General features: G+C 43.9%; 1 protein-coding gene and 1 long non-coding RNA gene across 6 annotated transcripts in view; one reads left to right on the forward strand and one right to left on the reverse strand.

Annotated features, from left to right (window-relative positions):
• The window catches only part of LOC146340411 (uncharacterized), a 31,163-nt gene extending 14,481 nt beyond the window's left edge, over window positions 1-16,682 (forward strand). Inside the window, exons 2-4 of the long non-coding RNA XR_014783692.1 lie at window positions 13,064-13,201; window positions 14,835-14,977; window positions 16,359-16,682. This is a non-coding gene — a long non-coding RNA (uncharacterized LOC146340411). The remainder of the gene's footprint in view (window positions 1-13,063; window positions 13,202-14,834; window positions 14,978-16,358) is intronic.
• DIXDC1 (DIX domain containing 1) overlaps window positions 1-19,147 on the reverse strand; it is a 102,699-nt gene that overhangs the window by 42,217 nt on the left and 41,335 nt on the right. For all 5 annotated transcript variants that reach the window (XM_084803489.1, XM_084803488.1, XM_084803487.1 and 2 more), the window contains 2 exons: window positions 4,413-4,542; window positions 2,669-2,794 (listed from right to left, as the gene is read on the reverse strand). In XM_084803489.1, the coding sequence (XP_084659615.1) occupies window positions 2,669-2,794; window positions 4,413-4,542 (256 nt within the window). The remainder of the gene's footprint in view (window positions 1-2,668; window positions 2,795-4,412; window positions 4,543-19,147) is intronic.

Consider the following 19,147-nt stretch of genomic DNA (forward strand, 5'->3'; position numbering starts at 1 on the left):
GCTATCATTACATATGCATTTCCTGCTCCCAACTACAGCAGCCAATGAAGAGGAATGGAGGCAAAAAAATGCATATCGTCATAACATCAGGACACATACTTAAGTTGAATTACAACGTATGGAGGAAGTGAGGGAACGTGATTTGGAGCTACCATTTTTCAGGCTGTCCCACATCCTTCTTAATATGGAGTTGCATCCATTAGGACTTGTGAGAACACCGCTGAATAAGTGATACAAAATAAAATCAGTGGCTGCCACCTACAGGACACGACTTTAACTGCATGGCATACATTCAGACCTGTTGGGCAACTCTCATGTCTTATGGGTACAGATGTCGAAGAAATCTGTTTGGGGGGTGGAGTTCGACAAGCTTTCCTATTCTCGGCCCCTGGACTTTGTTTCTGTTCCCACTGTGGTGCTGACTTGATCTGCAGCATGGGGAAGGTTCTGCAATTTGTGCAAATTACAGCCGAATTTGCACAACTCATGGCCAAATTTGCACAACTTATGGTCAAATTTGCGTAATTTCTGCATTCTGCCATAATTTGCACAAACTGCTCAGAAAATTGCAGAACCTTCCAAAAGAAGTTTCTGGAGTTTGGGGATCAACCAGCAGCTTGACTCACAGACACAAAGCAGGTCATACACGCTGCGGAACTCATCAAGCCAAAGAAGAACCAGATTTCCCAGCAATGGACATCCCTACTTTGGGGGATATCTTCCAGGAAATAACCCCAATTAGGGCCCAACTAGGTGTGCAGGCCAATCACATTTATCTTAAGTATGTGTTTCCCCCATTCTCATATAAAGTTGGGTGGGGGGGAGTCTACTTCTTATGCAAAAAGGAGTCGATGTGGAAGCAAATCCAGACTCTTTCTCCCTACTTACCCTGTTGTGCTCTATCTTTTCTCCCTGCACACCTCACTTCTAGTATCAGAGGTAGGCTGGGAGGAAAAAAGCAGTGAAATGACTGACCCGCACATCTATTTTATTCTCATAAGACTAAGAAAGGAACAGCCATGAAACACATTGTTGCAACTAATTTGTTGCACATGATCCAGATTTCTTCCTTCAAGGTACTGCTAAGGATGTACAGGTTTTGCATTTTTTTGGTTAACTGGTTTTTACTTATTTTCAGAAAACAGTCCATACCACATACAATCAAATGTCACAGACATCAAATCGCTTGTGAGAACACAATTTCCTACCCCCCATCCCATGCTCACAGTTTGTGATTTCTTTAGTGTTTTATGTATGTATAAAGCTTCAGAGGCCAATTGTTCCCCCACTACACCTCTCCAGAAGTACATGACTGGGGCAAGCATTTACTGATTATTTGGGTAAGCCCAAAGAGAATGATCACAGAAACCCCAAACACTTAATACCCATTCCATGTAATGGAATGATTATTAACAATGTCACTTGATGAGCAATGTCACCTGCTTTCCAGAACCCACATGAATGTAAGAGGTAAAGCTTCTGAGGATGGTTTAAATATCAACAACTCAATCTACAGTTGGGATGCTGTACTTTCAGTCACACACCCTTCATCTTATACGGGGCCCAGCACTCTTCACAAAACTGATCCAGCCAGCACTTGCAATCATTCCCATGACAAAAGTCTCAGAAGGCAAGTGTCACTTCCATTCAGGCTGCTGAATAACTTATTCTATCCTATTTGAGATGGAAAAATACTCTCAGCCTCAATCTGACTCTATCCTGCTATCTTCTGGGGGGCTTCCAGACAGCTCCTAGTGCTACCAATCAAAGGGCATTGTGCAGCTATTCCTTCTTTTCATTCTAAATGGATTGGGCAGGGGAGGGGGGAGATGAAAGAAGTGGTGGAAAAGCATTGGAGGTTACAAGTGGAAGACCTTGACGTCTAGACCTCCCATAAAATTCCATTAATCAGGCAGGATGATTGCATGATAAAAAAAAAAAAACTCCTGTCTTCCCATCTTCACAACAATATGATAGACTCAATTTTATAAACAAATAGCTGGGCTAATGCCAGAGGCTCAACTATAGGAACCTTTGACAATACAAACCTATGTACAGTTTCCCAAGACTCCATCTTAAATTGTAGGATGTCCAATCACTTGTAAAAGTGAGAAGAATCTCCAGGTTTTCCAGGATGCCATGAAATGTCAGGCCCAAATTGTCCTGATGCAGCTTACATAAAAATGTGAAAAAAATCTCACTGAGAAAGAAAAAACTTGCACAACTTTCAACAGCACTGTTGTTGACACAAAGAGAATCCTGTTCCCCACTATTGCATACAGGATACGCAGTTGATGTCCATAACCTGCAGGGCTGTGTTCTTCTCCTGGAAAAAGTGAGACAGTCATGCGCCTTCTGTTTCAACTGAAGCCATTGTGCTCCTTGTTGCCAACACCCAGTGCCCCAAGATAACTAATACTTCCACTGAGGACACTCTGAAACCAACAAGACCCAGGGAACATCTCCCTCCATTCATGTGATGTTTGTGACTAAGTCAATGCCAGGGCAAGGTTGAAAACCATTTAGCAATGCCTTTTATGTCTCTTTTCCACTGTACTCAGTCACGGAAATGATGGCAAACGCAAGAGGAACTGCTGTTTCTCTTGACTGGAATTTATGTGCATTGCAGTTTCATTGGTTTATATACATAGGACTAAAAAGGCCTCACCTTTAGCTGATGTTTGGTGCATACGGATCTTTTTGGATGCCACAAACTGCAAGACTTTCTCCACATTCGCCTTCATTTCCTGCTGGCTGGTGGGACTGACCTCCACTCCACTCAGTTGCTCTCCAGCTGAGAAAAAGAGACAGCGTAATTAACAAGCAGAATGGACCAGTGTGGCAATAACTGCCTACTGTAGCAGTTACAGGTGGAGGGGGATTGTTGTCAGCCTCAGCAATCACTTCCCTTATGATGCTGAGCAGAGTACAAGTTATGATTATGCCATCTTCTTAGGGCACTGAAAGACTAGAATAACTAGGCAAAGCATATGCCCTGTAACGTAGCTGGCAAAGAGGGATCTTTCATTATCCGTTGTATCAGCTGGAGTTAGCCCATGTCCTCCTGCTGGCATGCTGCACCATGAAGCCTTTGAAAAGAGTGGCATTATCTCACAACCATATGTCAAACCCTACCATTTTCCTCCTTATAAATAAATATGGGTCTAGGAGGGAATCCAAGTTTTAAACTCCGGTAGGAAAAGAAAGGTTAAAGATATAAGGACTTTCTGCGTCAGGAGAGTAGCTTATCTTATTCAGAAAGAAAAAGAAAACTGGATGCAGTCTTCATTCTGCAGCTTCTTGTGCAGCAAACTTCACTAGTTCTTCTACCCAACCCACCCACACATACACTCCACTCCCATGGTGTCTCATTGTTCTATCCAACTCATCTCCTGCCTTGTAATAACAAGAAAAAGAATTGTATTTCCTTTACACTTCTACAGTCCTAGCAGTTTAACTGGCTCTTACTATATGTAGGCAATAATAATACTACTACTAATAATAGGCTTGTGCGTGAGGGAAATCCTTTAATCATTTCCTTAAGACAGTTAGTCACTGAGACCATTTTGGCATTTACTGGACATCACAAAACTCAAAATTAGCAAGGGATGAATAAGAAAGCTAAAGGGATGCTTGCTTCTGTGATCCACAAGTTGTCATCTGCAGGCTGTGGTCAGCTTGAGCCTACCTGATGCTAAAGGAGCCCTGCCTGGCCTGTCCCACCATCCCTCCCATTTCTCTCCTCCCTCCCCAGCAATCACTTAGGGGTCCACCCTCAGCAGTCCGGGCACATGGGAGCCATTGTGCACACAGCTCCCCTTGAGTGCCAACACCCAATTTTCAATTCACAGCAACACTGCTAGGACTGGACTGCATCTTGGTAAGGTACCACTAAAAACAAGGGGAGTACCACGCACACGGTCCTCTGCTGTGCACTTTCCTGTGTTGTGCTGCACTCTAGGTCAGCTCAATCCAGGCTGCAGAGGACGGTGCAGGTGAAAATAATCCTAAAATGTTTGCAAGGAGGGGGATGTGCCCATCGTGTTACCCAAGGCCAGTATCAAGGGTAGGCAAGGTCGGGCACCTGCCAAGATCCCACATCCCAGCAGGGGCCCACTGACAAGAGCCCCCTGGAGTTGTTCTTCCTCCTCACCTGCCTCGTTCACCCACCTCTCATTCTGACCCAAACAACAGAGGTGGCGAGATGGAGGAGCACCAGATACCACTGCCTACTTGCTCACTGGCTCTCGGCCTGTCAAGCAAGTAGTAGCAATTATGAGAAAGAAGATGAGAAGCAATAGCAGCTGATGCCGATGCCGATGAGAAAGTAGAGTCCTTGAGAGAGGGGGTCCACTGAGGGTGCCTTGTCCAAGGGCCCTCAAAAACCTGGAGCCAGCACTGATGTTACTGACCTACAATCTCGACGAGAGAAGCCAGGACAACCCCATCTCGGAGATCCTGCCTCAGGTCCTGCACTGGCTTAACTGCCGGCTTCTTTTTCAGCTGTGAATTCACCCAGGCCACATAAGCTTGCAGTTGTTGCTGGAAAAAAGGATTCAGAATACGCCATTACCAAATTATTTATTTATTTATTTATTTAATTTATTAATCGCCCATCTGACTGGTCACCCAGCCACTCTGGGCGATGTACAACCCACCATAAAACAATTTAATACAATAAAATTTTACCATATTTTTTTTTTAAAATACCCTAACCCACCCCAAATGCCTGCCTGAACAACCACGTTTTTAATGCACGACAGAAGCTCATTAAAGAGGGGGCATGACGGAGTTCCCTAGGGAGGGAGTTCCACAGAGTGGGGGCCACCACAGAAAAGGCCCTCTCCCTAGTCCCCACCAGTCTAGCTGTCCTGGCTGATGGGACAGAGAGAAGGCCATCCGAGGCTGATCTTGTTAAGCGGCCTGTCTGGTGTCGCTGGAGGCGCTCCTTAAGATAGGCTGGGCCGGAACCATATAGGGTTTTAAAGGTCAAAACCAACACCTTGAATTTGGCCCGGAAAACAACTGGTAACCAGTGCAACTCCTTCAGCACTGGAGTGATGTGATCTCGCCGGCGGCTGCCTTTAATCAGGCGAGCCGCCGCGTTCTGTACCAGCTGCAGCTTCCGAACCGTCTTCAAGGGTAACCCCACGTAGAGCACATTACAGTAGTCTAAACGAGAGGAGACCAGGGCATGTACTACCGATGGGAGCAGATGGTCGGGAAGGAAGGGGCGCAGCCACCGTATCAGATGGAGTTGATACAGCGCTGTCCGGCTCACAGCTGACACCTGATCCTCCATGGACAGCTGGGAGTCCAAAATGACCCCCAGGCTGTGGACCTGGTCTTTCAAGGGTAGCCGTACCCCATTCAACACCAGGTCAACATCCCCCAGCCTCCTCTTGTCTCCCACCAAAAGTACCTCGGTCTTGTCAGGGTTCAGCTTCAGCTTATTCCTCCCCATCCAGCCACTCACCGTCTCCAGACATTTGGACAGGGATTCTACGGCCAACCTTGGTGAAGATTTGAATGAGAGGTAGAGCTGCGTGTCATCCGCATATTGATGACACTGCACCCCAAACCTCCTGATGATAGCCCCCAGTGGCTTCACATAGATGTTAAATAGCATCAGGGAGAGGATGGAACCCTGTGGCACCCCACAAGTAAGTGGCCACGGGTCCGAAACCTCCTCTCCCAGTGCTACCCTCTGGTACCTGCCGGAGAGGAAGGACCGGAACCACCGCAATACAGTGTCTCCAATGCCCAACCCCTCCAGACGGTCCAGGAGGATACCGTGGTCAACGGTATCAAAAGCCGCTGAGAGGTTGAGGAGAACAAGGAAGGAGCATTCACCCCTATCCAGAGCCCTCTTCATATCATCCACCAAGGCGACCAAGGCCGTTTCTGTCCCATGCCCAGGCCTGAAGCCTGGGCATGTGAAATAACACTTGCTTGCAGCTTTGTATTTAAGCACAAGCCAGGTAGCAATCAGCAGCCAGGAACTGCATACAGGACAGCTCATGAAGTTCCAAGCAGGCGAGTGAATCAGCTGGCGGAGGAGTGATAGAGCATGTTGTCCCTCCTCTACACCCAGCATATAAACCAAGTTGACTGCTACAGGAGGAAAGCACCTTCCTTCACACCCAGTATGGACATTCAGCTCTCTCTCTCCTTCAGTCTACCAGCCCCAGAAGGCTAGTAACACTTTTTCAGGATAGTCATTTGGAATCAGGTTGTATTTACAAGGCTGGTTGCTTGAGTGGACTAGCAGGCTGCTCCTACCCTTTGCACAACTGCATCCTTACATAAAGTAACAAGGGCTCCAATCCAAAATGCCATGCCCATGCTGACATACAAGATGAACTCAGGTACACACAAGGTCGACTCCACTAACTTCACTCTCAGGCTCAGCTGTGCGCATAAAATGAGGATAAAGGCGAGGAGCAGCTCCTACCACTGAAGTCTTCCCAGAAACATAGGACATTAAATGTACACATTGGAGCTTTCATGTACGTAAGGAGTCTCTGGATTTTGCTGACACTACACTTTCAAACACTGCGGAGGTGGGATGACAGAGGTGCTGTTTCTCGTGGTGTACACCACACATACATACACACACACAAACACACACACACACACTTATGTTGGTCTACTGCTGTCTCTCATCAAACAGAAGCTCTACAAAAAACTGCAAAATCTGTAAACACAGACAATAGTGAGAGGAATGTGCATGTTGTAGGGACTACATAGATCTCTATCATTTATACCCAGTCTACAGTTACTGAGTGGTAAAGCATTAGCAATACTCTCCATGGTGTCTGTGATATGTGCAGTTCATTCATGTGTGGAAGTCAGGGCTGGAATCTTTATTTTTCTGAAATGCCTATTTAAAAACTCCTTGCCTTAAAATAGAATGAACCTACTCATGGGTTAGGTAGGTCTTCCTCAGAGACCCTGCTTCACATGCCCCCCACAACATGAACTACAGCAGGTGGGCATGGGACAGGGCCTTTTATGGAATTCCTTCCATAGAGAATTTCACTTCACTCCTTCTCTATGTGCTTTTAGATCCCAGACCAAGGTGCCTCTCTTTTAGAGGACTTTCGGGTCCACTGATTATCATCCCAACCCCCATTCCTGCTGCTCTGCTCAACGTGCCAATCAGTATTTTTAGGGCATTTTTAAGAACTGGTATGTTTGCGTATTTTTATATAGTCCTTTAAATGTTACTATTATTTTTTATTATTATTTCATTCCTATACCGCCCCATAGCTGAAGCTCTCTGGGCGGTTTACAACAATTCATAAAAAATACACTAGCATTACCCTCGCCCCCCCCACCCCACCCCGTCACCGTCAAAATGTTTCATTAACTATTGTGTTGCCTTGGAGATTTTTAGTTGAAAGGTAGGTTACAAATATTTTCAAAACATACATACATAAAAAGACATGCAGTTATCAGTAATTAACACTGATGTGAAAATATATAATTTCCATCCTTCAGTACAGCAGAAAGAAGGAATCCTCTTGCAGGTGGAACTCCCTTGGGACAGACACGAGCCTGTACCATTCAGGCGACATAATCAAGTTTATTCCTTTTACAGTATTGCCTCCCTTCCCACTAAGCTCCCTGCTATTCTGCTGACGTGGCAGTTTTTAAGCCTTGCTTCCACATCATCTCCACAATGTCAGTCACAGTACATGCTCCCTTGCAGCCCATCCACCATAACGTCACATTCTGATCACAGCACCACTTGTAATCATGCTGACAAGAGAAATCCAACTTCAGTCGTTGCAACACAACGCAGCTTGATCTGCCTCGGCCACTGATGTTTGTTGGCCATGCTTGCTCAGCAAAAAACAGGGGGCATTGGGAGGGTGGAGCAGACTGTTGGGATCCAATACAATACAGAACACCCAGAAATTGGAGTAGAATTCTGCAGAACCAGACAGATAAGAGCTGTTACCGTAATATGTTTGGAGTGGGGGGTGGCAGGGGGAAGGTTACATTTGAACATATGCAGCTGCTCCATAAGGAGCATATAATGCAAGCACTGAAACAGCTTCACAGGTTACTGATTAGCTTCTGTGTTCAGTTCAAGGTGCTGGTATTAACCTTTAAATCTCTCTAAACAGCCTGATCGCAAGGTATTGGGCAGCACACTTCTCCCATATGAGCTCCCCACTTGTAGGGAAGCTCTGCTTTGAACTCCTAGTGGAGATTATACTTGTCTCCCTTTGACATGGGGCCTTCTCTGTGCCGGGGCCTTCCTTGCAGAACATCTTCCCAAAATAAACCCATTAGGTCCATAGGTTTCCAGACTTTTGCTAATGAGTTACCCATCATTTCTGTGCTGGATTGATATATGTTAGTTTCATGTTTTAGATCTATGTTCATTATTGGTTGTATCCATCTATTTTATTATTGTTCGGGTAAACTGCATTACTATTTATGGAAACGGTGTTATTTTGTATGTTGCCCTAAGGGTTCTTGGAGCTGAATGGCAGGGTAGACATTTTTAAATAATTTTCAGAAAAATTGCCCTGTTAGCCTACTACAGCAGAACAGCAAAGAGTCTTGTGGCATCTTAAAGACTAACCAATTTATTCTGACATAAGATTATGCCAAAATAAATGTGCTAGTCTTCAAGGTGCCAAAAGACTCTTTGTTATTTTTAAATAAATGCATTTTAAATTTTGTGAAGTTCAGCACAATTTGAAGCCAATGTAAACACGCAGATACCAGAATAGACAAGATATACCTAATGTTACAATTCCAAGCACACTCACCAGGGAGTAAGTTCCACTGAACTTCCACTTTAGTGGGTTGGACCAGACTAGACAGAAAAAAGTCCTACAACTCCCAGCATGCCACAGCCAGTCATATTTAGATTAGACCTATTGCAACCCCTGATTTCAATGGATCTACTCTAATATGACTAAGTCTGGATCCAATCCAGTGTGACTTGCGTCTGAACAAACATAGGATTGAAATCAATGACTTCTAAGAGTAAACTTAGTGCTCAGCCCATTAATTTCAATGGGACTTTTCAGTGCACCTAATTTAATCTGTATTGTACCCCTTGTGCAGGGTATTCACTTTTTATTAAAATACATTTTAATAAATCATAGAATCATAGAATAGTAGGGTTGGAAGGGGCCTACAAGGCCATCGAGTCCAACCCCCTGCTCAATGCAGGAATCCAAGTCAGAGCATCCCCGACAGATGGCTCTCCAGCAACGTCTTGAATGCCTCCAGTGTGGGAGAGCCCACCACCTCTCTAGGGAATTGGTTCCATTGTCATATTGCTCTAACAGTCAGGAAGTTTTTCCTGACGTTCAGCCGGAATCTGGCTTCCTGTAACTGGGGCCCATTATTCCGTGTCCTGCACTCTGGGATGATTGAGAAGAGATCCTGGCCTTCCTCTCTGTGACAACCTTTTAAGTCCTTGAAGAGCACTATCATATCTCCACTCCTCTTCTCAAGGCTAAACATGCCCAGTTCTTTCAGTCTCTCCTCATAGGGCTTTGTTTCCAGTCCCCTGATCATCTTTGTTGCCCTCCTCTGAACCCTCTCCAGCTTGTCCGCATCCTTCTTAAAATGTGGTGCCCAGAACTGGACACAGTACTCCAGATGAGGCCTAATCAGTGCTGACTAGAGGGGAACTAGTACTTCCCGGGATTTGGAAGCTATGCTTCTATTAATGCAGCCTGAAAGAGCATTGGCCTTTTTTGCAGCCACATCACATTGTTGGCTCATATTCAGCTTGTGATTGACAATTCCAAGATCCTTCTCACTTGTCATGTTGTTGAGCCACGTATCTCCCATCTTGTAACTGTGCATTTAGTTTCTTTTTCCTAGGTGCAGAACTTGGTGTTTATCCCTATTAAATGTCATTCTGTTGTTTTCAGCCCAGCGCTCCAGTCTATCAAGATCACTTTGAATTTTGTTTCTGTTTTCCAAACTATTCGCTATCCCGCCCAATTTTGTGTCATCTGCAAATTTGATCAGAATTCCCTGCACCTCCTCCTCCAAGTCATTCATAAAAATGTTGAAGAGCACTGGGCCCAGCACTGAGCCCTGCGATACACTACTTGTTACCTCTCCCCAGTTTGAGAAGCACTCTTGGAGTCCAATTCTGTAGCCAACTGTGGATCCACCGGATCCTTGTTTCATCTAGCCCACTTTGAGCTAGTTTGCTCATCAGGATCTCATGGGGCACTTTGTCGAAAGCTTTGCTGAAGTCGAGGTATATAATGTCTACAGCATTCCCACGGTCCACAAGGGAGGTGACTTGATCAAAAAATGATATCAGATTCGTCTGGCAGGATTTGTTCTTGACAAATCCATGTTGGCTTCGAGTAAATACATAAATACATTTTATTTATTATTTACATTTACATTCCACCCTTTTTCCTCTCGCAAGGAACCCAACAGAGCTGATACGATCCTTCTCTTATCCATTTTATCCTCACAACAGCCCTATGAGGTAGGTTAGGCTGAGAGTCCGTGACTGGCCCAAAGTCACCCTAAGAGCTTCATGGCCAAGTGGAGAGTAGAACCTGGGTCTCCCGAGTCCCAGTCCAATACTCTAGCCATGGCTTTATCATTCATTATATCAAGAAATACATGATTTTTTTAACCAATCATTTCTATACCTTTATTGTTTGTTGTTGTTTTATTTCATTTATATCCTTTGCAAATTTCCACTTTATCAGTCCCTTTCAAAGGACAGAGACTTCCCTCATTATTATTGAGCAGTGATGCTCATCTCACAAAGAGGAGCTCTTGCTGCAATTTCTCATTTAATTAGCAGTTTGGGTAATCTTTCCCTTTCAGAGTGTAAGATCTTCCTGTAGCACTTTGAGGTTTATTATGTGTCCAGAAGACTCTCAACACTTATGACTTTCCTGCAAGACTCCACTGAGTTTTCAGTTCCTACAAAAGGAAAGATCCCCAGCAGCAGCTTGTCATTCCTGGCAGCTGAGAGATTAACAGGCGACAGAAATAAGAAGACATTAAAGTTTAATGACTAAAGAATGGCAGAGTGGTGTTAAATGCACAGAAAAGAGACAACCACAGGGCACTGGACAGCCCTCAAGATTTCTGAATGGTCAAATTGAAAAGTATTTTGTACAATACTTCTTTACATACTGTCTTGTGCATCTCGATTAAATTGTGAATATGTTAATACAGCGAGGTATTCTACACAGAGTCCCTAATCTAGGAGCAGAATATAAGGCTAGCTGTACCTTTATTTAAAATATCCATATGAATAAATACACTTTGCATTCTGAAAGCAAAGACACCTTCCTGCATACTACAGGAAATGGTACTTCTCCCAATCTAAGCTTGGTCCATGCATGTGAAGAAGGAACTCCTACACCCTTCTATTCTACTGAGTATGTGACTTGGCTTGATTTCAGCAAGCTCCTGAAGAGGAAGATTTCATTTCTCAGGTCTCTCACTTGAGACCCATCTTCAGACATAGTATATCTCATCTTCAGTTTTTTGTAGTAACCAGGATGTCTCTGAATATGCGTATACAAAATACCAGTTTTCTATCTGTTGCAGAAATGCCTTAACCACAGATAGCCCTGTCAACTAGCAAGTGAGACCCAAGTTGTATCCTTGTATATCTAGCAAGAGTGTGCATCAGATTCAGCCAAATCCCAGATCCAGAAACAAAAGTGGGCTGATTCTGACAAATTCAAGAGATATTTGAATCAAAGTGGGGATCCTCTGACACAGACCAAATTCAGATCTGAACAGACCTGAAGATTCAAGGATTTGGAGGGTCACGGTGTGTCTCCAAACATGTATACATTTCTCCCCAATTTATACATCTCTCCATATAAGGAAAACATCAGGGTGGGGAGAGGCGGAAGGAAGAGGAGGGGTGGAGTTTTGTGATGGCAGATCTAACTTCTAATCAAAGTGAATGGTTTTACCAGGGCTCTCCAATCTCAATGCTTTGGAGGTGGGATACTGAAGTTATATAGCATATGACTGATCCAGTGTTCAGTGCTCCTTGCTTGTTCTCTCTCCCAGGAGCAGGAACGTCAAAAGATGTTGGTGGAGTCTGTAGGACCTGGGAGGGTGTAGCACCAGGTGCTTCCTTGGAAAATGCTGGATGTTCAAGTCCTTCTGCCTCTGCCACTCTATGCTCCACATCCATCATCCCCTCTATCCTATTGCATTTTTGTGACTCTGGTGCCAACTGAGCATAAAATAAAAAAGTCTTAAACTGTTTTTAATTCATTGTAACTCCTTAGCCCCTCTACCTGCCCTTAAATCTCCCCCCCCCCAGCATGTAGAGGGGTAAGGGAAAGTGAAGCACTAACACGCTCCACCCAATTTGAACACTCCCCTTCAAAACAATAACATTGCACCTATCCTTCTGAAATTTTTCAGGTTTCGTAACTAGGGCCACCTCTATGCTATATGTCATTTTCATAAAAACTTTTGGAAACCCCCAAGCTGTACAGACTGCTCTTGCAAAAGCTTTATGCACCTGAAACTTGGCAGACTCAGTCCCATCAAAAGGGACAACCTCTGCAAATTTCATCCAATTCTGCCAAAAAACAAAAATTTAAAGGTATGTTGCAGAAAACCCACTGCACCTATTTGTCTGAAATGTGGCAGACATAATCCCCGCATACAGGACTGTTATGCTTGCAAATTTCATCTAATTCTGACAAATGTAGATAAAATTATAGCTGTTAACTGATTTCCAATGATAATCGATGAGAGGCATAAAGATTTGGATTTCCATACCAGGTTTTGGACCTGAGTCAAAGTGGGCAGCCTCAGAATCTGTTCAACCCAAATTGGGCTGCTTTCCAAATCACTTAATCAGATCTGAACTGAACCTTATGGTGGGTGCACACCCCTAATATCTAGCATTTGCATATGAATGTAAACCTCTTCCATACATTACTTCTTTTTATGAATTATTCGTAACTTGGCTAAATGCTTGGATTTTTTTAATTAAAAAATTCCTTTGCATGTTAAACTGTGACCAAAATTTCCATTCTGTTTTGGCCCTGCATGGAAATCACAGCAAACTAAGAAGAATAACAGGATAAAAAGAAAAAAGGACACCTATAATGTTAATTTGGGGATTGTTAACCAAGATAAGTAACATTATATGATGTCTGGATACAACTGCAGGCAGTGAAGAAAGAAGCCAGAGACAGTGGTAAGCTTCCATTCTCATTATTTTTTTCTCTCCCTAGGGAAGATTTCTGTGCAGGACTAATTAGCGGCTTTCATCTTTAAAGCCTAAAAATTTACCCGCTGTTCTTTTTATTGGGGGGAATATGAATTCCTCAGAGGACCTTACTTCCACAGCTAGTATCTGGACCCAGCAATATCCTTAGGCCAATATTCTTGCTACCAATCCCAACTACTTTAAGTGAGTAGTTAATTCACCAAGGAATTGCTTCATATGCCGTGCTTTTACTTACTTAAGAGCTTCTAGCTTCCCCCACCCCACCCGCTCTTCAGTGCACCACTGCACCAATTATTTCCTGCAGGTCAGTGCCAGTACACATGCATGTGGCAATCCACATGCTCCCTATAACATGTGTCATCTGCACCACCAACCTAAGTAGTTAGGCAGGTGCAGTGCAGTAAGGCACTAACCTTGATAAAAATTGTGAAGAGGAGAGGAAAGGATTTGCAGCACACACAACTGTCTTCACTCCAAAGTGCCTGAAGTCTTGCCTGCCTTTCCTTATCCTGTCACACCTTCCCCTTTATATGTACCCTGCAAACTGATATCCTGGCTTTGCACTCTCCTGAATGTCTGTAGATTATGAGGCCCTATCCTCCATTGCAAATGTATGATCTTACAACACTAAGGATTTCAGACAGCACCTCCACTGGCATCAGCCTCATCCCTACAATGCATTTGCAAATCCCAGAGTTCTCCCTCATCATACTGTCTGTCTGATGTATACTGAAAGCCCTCCTGGGCAGGGGCCACATCATTCCTCTGTCCTGCACAGCAACCAATATACTGCTTGGACTAAATAGATATTAAACAATAACAGTAGCGATGGGAAAAGCCGAAGGACGGCATTTGACTGCCACAGAGAAAACTGTACTGAGTAACCGTAACCTGGGACAGGCAGCACTGTCCTGAGTCTTCTTTAAAATGTATCCTCCCAGCTGCTCACGCCATCCACCTGTGTCCTTTTGATGGTGCATAGCAGTCCCTTTGGACCCATTACATTGGTTCTTGTAACATGGTTAAGCAGCCTGCTCTTGCTCTTTACAGACATATCAAAACAGCACAGTATTTAACAATTTCCTGAGGGTGTCCCTTCATCGGTTCCTGATGGTATCAGCCTCGCAGTGATATCCAGGAGGTGCAGGGGCTATAGGGACTGGATTCGCCACTTTCCCTGACCTGCCGTCTCCTTAGTCCTCCAAGGTTTACTTCATTATCTGCTGCTGTTAATAGTACTGATCACTCTGAGCTTTGGCCAAAGACCAATCTGAGGCAGGAATGTGAGCCCTGAACCAAAATCCAAATCTCTCCCAGCATCATTCTCAGCATTGGACTTACTATACAGGGCACTGACTGCTGGGACTGTCATGGAGTTAGGCGTAATCCTATTTATATTAACATGGCTTTGTGTTCCAAAAGAAAGCCTACTTTGCCTTAGCTCTACAGATGGGAAAGTAGCTGCTCTTTTCAGGTACAAGCTCTCGGGCAGTATTCCTCTCTCATATTTAGCATGCGGTATGTGTTCTTCACATACCTTTAAGGTCAGCATAAAAGTTTTAAAAGGAAATGAATCCGGAATCTCCTGTTGCTCTTTCAGTTGCTGAATCACAATGGATCATTCTTCAGAACTTCAGACAGCAAAAGGGTTCTGAGGCTCCATTTATTGCAACTGTACAATACACCTACATTTCTATTATTGCTATTTTAAATCCTCAGTTGAAACAAGAAGTCAGAATTAGGGTATGTCTGGACCACAATTCTTCACATTATCTGCTTCTGACAGAGGAGGCATACTGCATGCTGCATGCTGTGATCTGTCATTCTTTATGCTTCACAATGGTGCCAATTCAAGGGGGGGGAGAGTGAAGGGAGGAAAAGATGACCAAAAAAGCCCCTGCAGGTTAAAGTGGAGAAGCATTAAGAACCATTATTTATCTGGAGCAATTCTCCCCTGTGCTGCCACATAGCACTCATCTTGTTCCAGCACCAGTTTATTGATAACACTATAAAACTAAGGTAAATGGGGAAAAGAGGAACTTTGCCACAGAGGATAAAGACTGTTTACTCCATTTTACTCATGGTAGGTGCATCCCCTAGTCCATGGGTGGGCAACGTGTGGCCCTCCAGATGTTTTGGCCATCATCCCTCACCACTGGCTATGCTGGACTATAGGAAGCTGCCTTATACTGAATCAGACCATCGGTCCATCTAGCCCAGTATTGTCCACAGTGAATGGCAGTGGCTCTCCAGGGTTTCAGGCAGGAATTATTCCTAGCCCTACCTGGAGAAGCTGGGAATCAAGCCTGGGACTAGGGCTGATAGGAGTTGTAGGCCCAAACAACTGGAGCAGGGGTCTCCAATGTTTTTGGGCCCATGGGCACATTTGGCATTTTGAAAAAATGTTTTGGGCACCACCACAAATTGCCTGCTGTAGTGGTATGAGGGGCCAATCACAAAAACATTAGGAGTTCCCCATGAATACGCCCTCTATGTGTGTTCTAATCACTCTGGCTTCTGTCTCTGGCTCTTCTGTCTGTCTGTCTGTCTCTCTCTCTCTGGCTCCTCTTTCTTTTTTTCTCCTTCTTTCCTTTGGTCTCTCTGGCTCCCCTTCCTTCCTTCTTTTCTCTTGCTCGTTGGCTTCTCTCTCTCTGACTCCTCTTTCTTTTTTTCCTTCTGTCTCGCTGGCTCCCCTTCCTTCCTTCTCTCTTGCTCTCTGGTTTCTCTCTCTCTCTGCCTGACTTTGCGGGTGCAGTGATGCCCATGGGTGCATCTTAGCAACCCCTGATCTGGAGGCCTACAAGTTGCCCATCCCTGCCCCAGTCCAACAGAATTAAATTATGTGAAATTAACTAGATTACATACTAAACATTTTCTGTTCTAGTCAATTTCATTCTAAGGGACAGGTTGGGCTCCCCCCCCCCCCTTTAAGGGCTATATCACCCTTCCAGATGTGTTGGATTACACCTATGATCATCCCCCAGCCAGCATGCTGGCTTGGGATGCTGGGACTTGTAGTCCAACAAAGCTGGAAGGCACCAGGTTGGGGAAGGCTGGGCTATATGAACTCTTTACATGCACCTAACTTTTCAAATACTATTTAAAAATGATACTTGCTTTTCAGAAACTTGAAATTATCCATGTGCATCAAAACATGGCCAGTATTATGATTCCTGTGACAAGAATGATGATGAGATGGATGGTCTGGACTGGAGGAGACCAATATGACAATCAAAGAAGCAGAAATGCAGAAGACATGTATACAATTTCCCCTTGGAAATGTTACACAATATGGCTGAGAGGATGAGAGTCTGCAGAACACGTGATAACATCCGGATTAAAAGCATGAATGGTAAAAAAAACACCGGTGGCAAAAAAAGAACCAAGTAGGCAGGCAAAGATTTGGGGCTAGCTAAAGCACAATAAAGGACACTTTAACTCTAAAGCATATTTTGCTTTTTCTGGTCTTGAGATTTTGCCTTATTACAGGACTCAGGAAAATGACTGTTGAGAGGGGGAAAAAATCTCCCTTTGCACATCAATATTTACTCCTCACCAATACACTGCAAGTCAAAAGGCAAATGCCAACAAGGAAGGACAAAACTGCGGTAATCACAAACACGCACATGCGCACACGCACGCACACTCACACAACGCATTCTGCAACTAGAAAATCCAATTCTGCAATGGAATTAAATTATACATTATAAGCATATAATCATAATAAATTCACTTAATATGTGTTATTTACATTATGGTTCCATGCTTTATTTCTCTTTTTAATGAAGTATGGATCTCCGAATCTCTCCCTCTGCTCTACATGTGTCTGTTTTTCCAGCATTCCTGTGAATGATATCTACAAAATAAGCTTAGGTAGGTGGCCAGTGGATCTTGTATGTTCAAAGCAGGAGAGGTTGTTGTTTCTATGTTCATAGCATTCAGTGCCCTGCATGCCCATGTTACTGAACCAAGCAACGAAGCTCAAGGCATTAACTGCATCAGGCCATAATATGGCTAAAGCCTTGCATGATTTCTAAGCTCCTAGACATTATCTACATTAGATGATCTCTGCAATCTCCCAGCCAGAGCTTGGTCAGTTTGCATTTTGGTTGTTTTTAAATTAATGGGAAATGGGGGGGGGGAGTTCCTCAAATGCATGACTGCAGGTATGGATACACTCATATTGGCCCCACAAGATTAATTTAAGATTAATTTAAGATTAATTTAAGTGCCCAGTTGGAATTACATTCCAGGCCCATCTTAACTTAACCAGTAAGCAAAAATGTCATCACTTAGCAACATCTTCTGATTTCTTTTGTGGTGTATAAGAGGATTAGTAAAGAAAGGGCAGGCTAGTGACTTTAGTGGGCTTACTTACAAGGCTGTAGAACCTGGCCAAAGGCAACCACTTAATACACATATTTTACAGGTGAAGACTATTATATAGATTACTGAGATAATGTATGTGGAACACTTCGAACACATAGGAAAAGAGCTGTAGAAATGCCAAGTATTATTTTTATTTATTAAAATTGGTTGTGGGACTTTATACCCTAAAGAAGCATAAGCTTTTCTGGATGATTTTGCTGTGAAAGAGATATTAAGTGTCTTGGACTATCACTTAGGTTACATCCAGACCTGTTTCCTACCCTACCTGATTTCAATTCACTTAGTATTTCCTGCCTGTAACACTAACAAGAAAAAGACAATAATGGCCAGTTCACATGACACAGATAGCTCATCATGGGTTATTTAACCCATGATGAGCTGTGGTGCATGCCAGGCATGTGTGGCCGCCATTTTGATTGAGTAACTCCAGATCGAGCTGACTGGGGTTGCACTGTGTTGTCCAAACCCAGTCATCGTGGGTTATTCAAGAGTTAAACAACCCTTGCTTAATGCCTTCTGCAAATTGTAACTTAAGCAAGGTTTATTTAACCCTTGCACTAACCATGTTGACTGGGTTCAGACAACACAGTGCAAACTTGGATTGGCCTGATCAGGGGTTGTGCAATCAAATCAGCTGTGCCACATGCCCAATATGCACTACAGCTCATCATGAGTTACAGTCAGGGCCAGAAATATTGGAACAAGGATAACTGTTTTGGCAGTTGGCCTCTGTATACCACCACATTGAAGTTGAAAGGAAACACATCCAGATGGGAGCAAAGTCAGGACTTTCAGGTGTAATTCAAGGGGTTTGACAAAAGTGGGGCATTAACCATTCAGGAAGGACAGCCAGTGGCATACACACACACCCATCGTTGGTGGCTCATAAGTAATGGAACAAACCAACATCATCTCAAACTTAAGGGTCGCCTTTAATACCTGGATGAAAATCCTTTGCAGTCAATGACTGCCTGAAGTCTGGAACCCATGGACATGACCAAATGCTGAATTTCCTCCCTCAAGATGCTTTGCCAGGCCTTCACTGCAGCTGCCTTCAGCTGCTGCTTGTTTGTGGGTCTTTCTGCCTTCAGTCTTGTCTTCAGTAAGTGAAAAGCATGCTCTATTGGGTTGAGATCAGGTGACTCACTTGCCCATTGAAGAACATCCCACTTCTTTGCCTGGAGAAACTCTTGGGTAGCTTTTGCTGTATGTTTTGGGTCATTATCCATCTGCAAGATGAAGTGGCATCCTATCAGTTTGGCAGCATTCAGCTGAATCTGAGCAGAAAGTATAGCCCTATATACTTCAGAATTCATCCTGCTGCTTTTATCAGCAGTAAATAAACAACAGCAATATTTATTGCTGTTTATCAGCAATAAATAAACAACAGCAATATTTATTGCTGTTTATTGCTTTTATTAGCAATAAACAACAGTGACCCGGTTCCATTGGCAGCCATACATGCCCATGCCATAACACTGCCTCCACCATGTTTGACAGATGATGTGGTATGCTTTGGATCAT

The sequence above is a fragment of the Heloderma suspectum genome, chromosome 6 (assembly GCF_057233095.1).
Source record: "Heloderma suspectum isolate Gila_16-S chromosome 6, 16-S_ref, whole genome shotgun sequence".
NCBI classification, from domain to species: domain Eukaryota; kingdom Metazoa; phylum Chordata; class Lepidosauria; order Squamata; family Helodermatidae; genus Heloderma; species Heloderma suspectum.